The 10,258-nt window shown below is 34.6% G+C and overlaps 1 protein-coding gene across 1 annotated transcript; it reads right to left on the bottom strand.

The window, feature by feature from the left end:
• Positions 1 to 8,066: 8,066 nt before the first annotated feature.
• Positions 8,067 to 9,008, bottom strand: LOC141496437 (olfactory receptor 13C9-like). The gene has a single exon (XM_074198976.1). It carries the CDS (start codon positions 9,006 to 9,008, stop codon positions 8,067 to 8,069), a length of 942 nt encoding a protein of 313 aa, XP_074055077.1.
• Positions 9,009 to 10,258: the final 1,250 nt, after the last annotated feature.

The following is a 10,258-nucleotide window of genomic DNA, read 5'->3' as shown; positions in this document are numbered from 1 at the left end:
CAAAACAAAAAGCACTCTGTGATCAGAGAAACTCAAAATTTGTATTTACCTTAAAGCCTCTTTCTCTATTGCTGACTTTGATTTCTGAACTATCTTAGAATTCTGACAGGCTTTGGGTTCCTCTCCTGGAACATTTCATGAAGTGACCATTCACAGCATTCTCAGAAATATCAGTATCATTAGCATATTCTCTTTGTATGAATACTCTCATTGGGGAAATATTTTCCCTCTCTCCTCTCTAGAACAAGATGATAAGTAGAACACTAAGACCTATCTAATGCTTCTGATATATGGAAGAAGTCTTGCATGAGTCTACTAGACTAATCTCACAGAGCATTCAGCTGTGTAACTCTAACTATTCTAAAGCCCCAAATCTGGATCTTTAGCTCCAGAGGACCAGAGCAGCTGTGGAAAAATAATTTAATATTTTCTTTTCAGGGATTTACCCCATCCCTTAGACAATTTCAATTTGTGACTCAGAAACTCCAGTATACCCTGAGGAATAATGCCCCTAACATTTTTTATATTACACAAATCTAATTAACTCAAATTGGTTTTGTTTTCTTATTTTATTTTGAAGCAGTAATATTCAGTTCTGGCTTTTTTGGGGTATTTTTCTTTTTTTTCTTTTTTCTTTATTTTCATCCATATGCACATGTATATTTTTATGTTACAAAATTTCCTTCCACCCTCCCTTCCCAATCACTTCCCTCAGCGGTACACAGTCAGATTATCCTTGTACATACATATTTTACAAAAATATTTTATTATTTTTCAATTATATACAATATTATTTTCTGGCTATCATTTTTGTAAGGTTTTGAATTTTACAATTTTCCCCCACCCTCCCTTTCCTTTCCCTACCCTCCACAGAAGGCAGTCTGATAATCTCTACATTGTTTCTTTTGATCAAAATTGAATGTGTTGAGAGAGAAATCATATCCCTGAGGAGAAAATGAAATATTAGAAATAGAAAAAGTAGGTACTTCTATTTCATTTTGAAAAAATGAAAGGTAATAGGATTGGTCTTTGTTTAAATTCCACAGTTCTTTCTCTAGGTACAGATGATATTCTTCATCACAGGTACTGCAAAATTATCCCTTATTATTGCATTGATGGAATGAGCAAGTCCATTCAGGTTGATCATCACCCCCATGCTGCAGTTAGGGTGTACAATATTATTCTGGTCCTGCCCATCTCATTCAACATCAGTTCATGCAAGTCTTGCCAGGCTTCTCTTGGTTGCTAATAGAACAATAGTGTTCCATAACATACATATACCACAATATGTTCAGCCATTCCCTAATTGATGGACATTCATTTGATTTCCAATTCTTTGTTACCACAGACAGGACTGTTATGAATATTTTTGTACAAGTGATGTTTTTACCCGTTTGCATGGTCTCTTCATGGTATAGAACCAGTAGTAGTATTGCTGGATCAAAGGGCATGTACATTTTGATTGCCCTTTGGGCATAATTCCAGATTGTTCTCCAGAAAAGCTGGATGAGTTCCCAGTTCCACCAAAAATGCATTAGTGTCCCAGATTTTCCACATCCCTTCCAGCACTGATCATTGCCTTTTCTAGTCATATTGGCCAGTCTGAAAGGTGAGAGGTGGTACGTCAGAGATGCTTTAATTTGCATTTCATTGATCAATGATGATTTAGAGCAATTTTTCATATGACTATGGATCACTTTGATTTCCTTGTCTGCAAATTGCTTCTGGATATCATTGACCATCTGTCAATTGGGGAATGACTTGTTTTTCTTTTTATAAATTTGACCCAATTCTCTATATATTTTAAAAATGAGTCATTTGTTAGATATACTATTTGTAAAAATTATTTCCCAGTTTACTACATTTCTTTTGATTTTGGTTCCAGTGGGTTTTGCTTGCATAAAATCTTTTTAATTGAATGGAATCCAAATTATCTAGTTTGTTTTTAATGATGTTCTCCATCACTTCTTTGGTTATAAACTGCTTCCCTTTTAGTAGATCTGACAGGTAAACTCTTCCTTGATCTCCTAGTTTGTTTATAATATTGTCTTTCATGTCTAAATCCTATTTTGATCTTGGCATAGGGTATGAGATCTTGGTCTAATCCAAGTTTCTGCCATACTAACTTCCAATTTTCTCAACAGTTTTTATCAGAGAATTTTTATCCCAGAAGATGGATTCTTTGGGTTTATCAAATAACAGATTACTATAATCATTTCCTACTATCCCTTTTGCACCTAGTCTATTCCACTGATCCACTACTCTATTTCTTAGCCAATACTAGACTTTTTTAATGACTGATGTTTTATAATATAATTTTAGATCTGGTATGGGCTAAGCCACCTTCTTTTGCACTTTTTTTCATTAACTCCTTGGAAGTTCTTGACTTTTTTTCCTCTATATGAATTTACTTACAATTTTTTCTAATTCATTAAAATAATTTTTTGAAATTTTGATTGGTAAAGCACCAAATAAATAGCTTAATTTAGGTAGAATTTCATTTTTCTTATATTAGCTCGGCCTATCCATGAGCAGTTGATATTTGCCCAGTTATTTAAATCTGATTTTATTTGTGTTACAAGTGTTTTGTACTTGTTTTCATAGAGTTTCTGAGTCTGCCTTGGCAGTTAGACTCCCAAGTATTTTGTACTTTCTGAAGTGACTTTGAATGGGATTTGTCTTTCTAGCTCTTGCTGCTATATCTTGCCAGTAAGAAATAGAAATATTGAGGATTTATGAGGGTTTATTTTATAACCTGTGACTTTGCTTAAGTTGCTAATTGTTTCTAATAGATTTTTAATATGATTTCTTAGGATTCTCTAGGTATACCATCATGCCATCTGTAGAGATTGAGAGTTTTGTTTCTTCCTTCCCAATTCTAATTCCTTCGATTTCTTTTTTTTTCTTATTGTTAAAGCTAACATTTCTAACACAATATTGAATAGTAGTGGTGATAATGGACATCCTTGCTTCCCCCCCTGAGCTTACTGGGAATGCCTCTAGTTTATCCCCATTACACATAAGGTTTGTTGATGGTTTAATTTATTATTTCAATAGTTTTCTTGCTTTTGATTTTATTAATATCGCCTTTAATTTTTAGAATTTATAATTTGGTATTTAATTGGAGGTTTTGAACTTGTTCTTTCTCAGTCTTTTTTTAGTTGTGTGTTTATTTCATTGGATTCCTCTTTCTCCAATTTATTCATGTAATCATTTAAAGATATAATATATTCCCTGACAACTGCCTTGGTTGTATTCCATAAGTTTTGGTATGTTGTATTGCTATTGTCATTATTTAGGATGAAATCATCAATACTTTCTTTAATTTGTTGTTTGATCCACTCTTTCTTTAAAATGAGGTTATTTAGTTTCCAATTAATTTTAGGTCAATCTCTCTCTCTGATTCATTATTGCATGTGGTTTTCATTGCATTATGTTCTGAGAAGGATGTATTCACTATTTTTTCCTTTCTGCATTTGATTATTGGGTTTTTTGCCCTAGTACATGGTCAATTTTTGTGCAAGTGCCATGTACTGCAGAAAAAAAGTATATTCCTTTCTATCCCCATTCAACTTTCTACAAAGCTCTATCATGTCTAGGCTTTCTAACATTCTATTTACCTCCTTAACTTCCTTCTTGTTAATTTTATGGTTAGATTTATCCAAATTTGAGAGAGGGGTGTCTCCCACCTATTTTTTGTAGCTGTTTTGTCTGAAATAAGGATTGCCACCCCTACTTTTTACTCTATGTGTTCTCTCTGCTTCAAATGAGTTTCTTGTAAGCAGCATACTGTAGGGTTCCATTTTTAATCCAGTCTGCTATTTGCTTACATTTTATGGGAGAGTTCAAAATTATAATTATTAACTCTTTATGCCCTCCATGCTATCTTCCCTCTGTTTATATTTTGCCCCTTTTTTCATTTTATCCATATTCCTTAGTTTTTTGTTTCTGAATACCACTACCTTCAGTATGTTTGCCCTCTTGTATACACCCTTCCCCTTTCTTTCCTCTTTCCCTTTGCCCTCATTTTTCTGTTGGTTCATCTTTTCTTCCCCCCTCCCCTTTCCCTTTTTAATACTTGAAAAGTAAGATAAGTTTCTTAACCTGAGTGTATGTGTTATCTTTAAACCAAATATGATGAGAGTAAGATTCAGGCAGTTCTCACCTCCTCCCTTTCCCCCCGCCATTGCAATAGGTCCTTTATATAATGTGATTTACGCCATTCAATATCCTTCATCCTTCTGTCTCTTTACTGTCCTCCCTTTTTAAGGAGATATTGTTTTTAAATAATTCTATCAGAGTGACAGATAAGTCATGAGTGTCCATTACTTCTGCCTAAGTATATTCTTTCTATAAGAGTTACAACTCTTGAGAGTTATGAGAATCTTTCTCCCAGGTGGGGATAAAGCCAGTTTCATTTTATTGAATAGCGGTTTGTTTTTCTTTACCCCCTTTTTTCTTACCTTTTCATTTTCTCTTGAGTCTCCTATTTGAAATTCAAATTTTCTATTTAGCTCTGGTCTTTTCATCAGGAAAAGTTGGAAGTCTTGGAAGTCTCCTATTTTTGTTAAATGTCCATCTCCTCCCTTGGAAGAGAAAGTTCAGGGTTTTTTTGGTTTGTTTTTTGGGAGGAGGGTTTTTTGCAAGGCAATGGGGTTAAGTGACTTACCAAAGGTCACATAGTTAGGTAATTATTTTGTGTCTGAGGCTGGATTTGAACTCAGGTCCTCCTGACTCCAGGTCCGGTGCTCTATCTGCTTCACCACCTAACTGCATGAGAAGGCTCAGTTTTACTGGATAGTGCATTCTTGGATGCATACCAAGCTCACTGGCTCTTCACAATATGGCATTCCAGGCCCTTTTATCCTTTAATGTTGATGTAGCCAGGTTCAATGTAATCCTTACTGTGGCTCCTTGGCATGTAAATTGTTTCTTTCTGGCTGCTTGCAGGATTTTCTCTTTTATCTGGAATTTGGTTCCAATATCCAATTTGGTTCCAATATTGCTTGGTGTTTTCTTTTTGGAATCCCTTTCTGGAGGGGATTGATGTATTCTTCCACATTTTCTTCTAATTTTTCATTCCTTTGGTTTTGAAGTATTGTGACCTGACTTCTCATAAAGTCAGCAGCTTCCTTCAGCTCCATTCTATATCTGAAGGATTTGTTTTCCTCAGAGAACTTTCTTATCTCCTTTTCCATCTGGCCAGTTCTCCTTTTTAAAGCATTCTTCTTCTCAATAACTTTTTGAACTGTTTTATCCATTTGACCTATGCTGGTTTTTAACATGTTATTTTCTTCAGCATCTTTTGGATCTCCTTGACTAAGCTGCTGACTTCTTTTTGATGTTTTTCCTGTATCTCTCTCATTTCTTTTCCCAATTTTCTTCTATTTCCCTAACCTGATTTTCGAAATCTTTTTTGAGCCCTTTCATAGCCTGAGTCCAATGCTAGAGGAGATGAGAATCTGCGCAAGGATTTTGATTGATGGGAGAAGAGAAGGGAATGTCTATAAAAGTTGTAAAGTTAGGAAAATTACCAAGGAAGCTTTATGGAGGATGGATTGGGGTGGGGAGAGATTTGAAGCATGGAGATCAAGTGGATGATTTTTGAAAACTCAGCTTGAATTGTAATAATAATCTATTCTTTTTGTTCCTATTTACATGCTACTGAATGGAACTAGAGGAAGTCATGAAATTCTGCTATGAGTCCACTGAAGGGTAAATTATGAGGGACTTAATGATGATGAACTACATGTATTCCAGCACAGAAAAATGATGCTGTTAATGCTCATATGAGCTTCCTCATTTTGTAGAGCAGATAGTATGAACTTTTATAGATGAAGCACAGGAGAGAACTGAATTTGAAGATATAATATATTGGAAAAAATGACTCAATGGCTAAATATATATATATATATATATATATATATATATATATATATATATACTGGGAGTAAGAGAAAGGAGAAGTGGAATAGGCTAAGATACTTCATATAAAAGACCTTTTTTCTAAATGAGTTTTTGCAATGATATGTTAGGGGAGGAAAGCAAGAGGGAATGAGGGACACTCTTATCAAAAATGACTCAGAGAAGAAACAGTATGCACACTCAATAGGGTATAGAAATCTGAAGTAAGGAGGAGAGAAGGGGGATGGGGAGAAGGTGTGATGTGGGTGATGGAGGAGAGGGTAGATCATGGGAGAGAATAGTAAGATATAATGCATTATCTTTTTTACTTTTTGCAAGGTGCTGGGGATTGGAACTATGGGGGTCAGGTACTTGCTGGGTCTCTGGGGTGGTATGTGGGCTTGGCAGCCTCTTGATGCCAGGGTTGGTGCTTTGTCCACTGCACTCCTTGGCTGCCCTACAGCACATTTTGGAAGAGGGATGTGGTGAAGGGAGAGCAAGAATATAGTTTATGGTAGTGGCAAGGAATGTATGGAGGGAGTTACAGTCAGCTGCAGCACCTGTGGAAAAGTGTGGAGGTGGCTTCTGTGATGGACTTATGAGGAAGAATGAAATTCACTGGAGACAAAGCTGATGGTATCAGAACACAGACTGAAACACATTTTTTCTTTTTCTTTTACTTTATTTCTCATGAGGTTCTATATTTCTGTGGGGGTGAGGTTATTATCTTTGCTCTTAAGCAAGAATATTTTAGCAATGTATAAAAAATTGTGGATTTGAACAAAAGACTATTAACTTTAAGATGTGATTTCTTTCTCATCACATTCAACTTGGATCAATGTATACCATGGAATTAATGTAAAGACTAGGACTGCCTTGTGTGGAGGTTGGGGTTGGGGAAGCATGATTGGGGGAATGGTTTTGGAATTCAAAATAAATAAATTAATTAATTAAAAAAAAGCAAATACAAAGGAATGTGGCTCAGTCATACCAAATCTAAAATTACATTATAAAGTATCAGACTTGGTATACTGTTTGGAATTTGCTAATCATGGATCAGTGGAATAGATTAGGTACAAAAGAAATATCAGTAAATGACTATTTACTGTTTTGATAATCTACTGTTTGATAAATCCAAAGATTCCAGATTTGGGGATAAAAACTCTCTTTTTAATAAAAACTGCTGGGAAAATGGAAGAAAGTATGGCAGAAACTAGGCATAGACCAATATCTCATACCCTATATCCCAAGATAAGATCAAAATGAGTGCAGGATTTAGACATAAAAGATAATGTTATACGTCAATTAGGAGAAGAAGCTTTAGTTTACCATCAGAACTATGAAAAGGGGAGCAGTTTATGACCAAAGAAAAGATAGAAAAATTACAAAAGACAAATTGGATAATTTTGATTACATTAAATTAAATTTTTTTGTCTAAACAAAACCACTGCAACCAAGATTAAAAGTAATGCTGTAAGTCGGGAAACAATTTTTATTTCTGTCAAAGGACTCTTGTCCAAAAAATATTTAGCCTTTTAGATTGGTTACCTTTGGACACATCTAATTTTTCACTTTAGCCTAATTTTCTCATGTCCCACTGATATCTTTCCTTGACTACATCCTTTTCCTTCAGTTCTAATTGGATTCTTTCTCTGGGTATGAGTTTTACTAATCTTTATCAACCAGTCTTTTTCATTCTTATAGGGATCATAGACCCAATAAAAATAAAGTTCTCCAGAAGTTAAAATGGGGGAGATGTTCATTTCATCATATTTGCTGTGTAATCTTGTGCAAAAGACATGATAATATTTTGGGGGAAAGGGATTGGGAGCTAGGAAAGTGTTATTGGTGAGCTACTTAATTGGGTTAAGTACCAAAAATACTAAGTTTTAATTACTGCCTTTAAATATGGGCAAGGAATTTCTTTGAATTTCAGCTTGCTGAGCAAGTATTATTTCTTCACCAATTATCAGTATCAAAGAAATACACATAATGTTAGGAGATAGGTCATTTTCAGGAGGTTTATTCTGGTTATAACTTAAAAGTTTTCTTGAGAAAGTAAAAAAAAAAAGATATCACAGACTTCTAAAAAACATAAACTCAGCTTTCACCTTTTTATATCTGAGTCATTAGGAAAAGGGACTAATAATCAGTTAAGCATCTCATTTGAAACTCAAGAATGGAAGTCTTTTCAATACATTTTTCATGGCTGCATTAACCTCTTTGTTCCGCAGACTATAGATGATGGGGTTCAGCATAGGGATCACTACTGAATAGAATAATGTAACATATTCATCTGTAATTGAATTTTTGGACTTGGGTTTTGTATACATGAAGAGGACGGTCCCATAAAACACAGTCACCACAGTCAAGTGTGCTGAACAAGTTGAAAAGGCTTTTTTCCTTCCTTCTGCTGAATTAATTCTTAGGATGGCAGATAGAATAAAAATATAGGAGATAATAATTATCAATAATGGCGAGAATGCAAATGTTATGCTGTCTATCAGCATAACAATCTCATTCAAGGAGATGTCAGCACAGGCCAGTTTTAGTATGGCTAAGATTTCACAAAAAAAATGATTAATTATATTTTTCCCACAAAATGGCAATCCTATTATAAGAGCTGTTTCCATAGTAGAGTTGAGAAAACCTACAACCCAGGACATAACCACCAGCTGTACACAGTGTCTCTTGTTCATAATTATAGGATATCTGAGAGGATTACAGATGGCCATGTATCGATCATAGGCCATTGTGACAAGGAGCACACACTCTGTGGTCCCCATAGCAAGGGAGAGATACACTTGAATAATGCACCCAGAGAAAGAGATTGTTTTTCTCTCTGATGAGAAGTTTTCCAGCATTTTGGGAACAAATGATGATGTCAAACAAATATCTAAGAAGGAGAGATTACTGAGGAAAAAATACATTGGGGTGTGAAGGTGATAATCAAGGATTGTCAGAATAATTATAATACTATTCCCTAGTAGGATTACTATGTACATCAAAAGACATAAAAGAAAGATGAGAATGTCAGTCTTTGGGTATTCCGAAAATCCCAGTAGAACAAACTCCCTCCTGGATGTCCAGTTGACTTCTTCCATTACATTTTCTTTCACTTGTAGCAATTTAGAAAGAAAAGAACAGTTGCTTAGTGACTGGTCCCTGGGAAACTGGGAAACTTAGGAAGGGGGGATTAACCTATTAGCACCAACTGAAACCAAGAAAGAACAACACAATTAAACCTGGGAGTCATACCTCTAGTCTTTGTTTAAAAGGCAGTTCTATTCCAAAGGGACTCACTCAACACCTCACATCAATAAATATTTATTATGTATCTACTAATTTTTCAGGGTTTGTGTTAATAATTGAAAATATTTTCACAGTAACATAGACTGGTGGCTATAAAGAGAAGATATGATTGTTGCCATGAAGGAAGTCAGAAGACAATATAGATGAATAAATAAGATGTAGGAGCCCCTTTATAGAAAAACATTACATTTGCTGAATATTGCTATATCCTTAAGAAAAAGGAAATCAGTCTGTAGAATTTCTATGCTGAGGTAAAGAATAGATTTTGTATCATCATGGTGGTGCCAGGCTGAAATAGGGCAGGATTCTCAGAAGAGATAAGATTGGGCAATAGAATTTGAATTTAGGTAAGTAAGTGGTTAAATCAAGGGATGTTAGTCAATATAGGAGAAGGAACCAAATTATAGTTGTCTTAGGCAGATAATAAAGATCTAGAATTTTAAAAATCAGAAAGTCAAAAAAGGCAACAAGATCATACTAATATTGAGCAGAAGGGATCTTGTGTGTACATATAGGCACCTCTCATTCCATTAGGTGTTAATCATTTCCCAAAACTGGTCAATTGATTCACAAGCATTTTTTAAAAAATCTGTTATGTGCCAGGTACTGGAAATTTGAAGATTAAAAAAAAGAAAATCCTGGATTTTAAGAATTTTGCATTCTATCAGGGGTTACAGCTTGCAAACATATACAATGGCATGTATACACACAAAACTACATATAAAATAAATATCTGTAGAATAAATGCAAAATAAATATAAGGCAGTTAAATATAATATAGATAGTGAGGAAGGACATTAAGAGTTACAGGGATCAGGAAACTCACTGTGTGGGAGGTGATGCTTGAACCTTGTGGAAAGTTAGGAATTCTAATCCTGATGGTGTTGAGACAAAAATACAAAGGACCTTGCATTCTATTACAGGAGATTGTATATATATATTCACTTAACTCTAGCTCAGATTTCCAGGAGTTGTTCAGAGGTTACAGGTGATTTTTTTTCTAATAATTGAGGAAGGAAAAGATTGGACTCATAATTTTCCA

This window comes from Macrotis lagotis, chromosome 8 (genome assembly GCF_037893015.1).
Source record: "Macrotis lagotis isolate mMagLag1 chromosome 8, bilby.v1.9.chrom.fasta, whole genome shotgun sequence".
In the NCBI taxonomy this organism is placed as follows: Eukaryota; Metazoa; Chordata; class Mammalia; order Peramelemorphia; family Peramelidae; genus Macrotis; species Macrotis lagotis.
The sequence above is the reverse complement of the archived record's forward strand: the minus strand, read 5'-3'. Positions and strand labels throughout refer to the sequence as shown.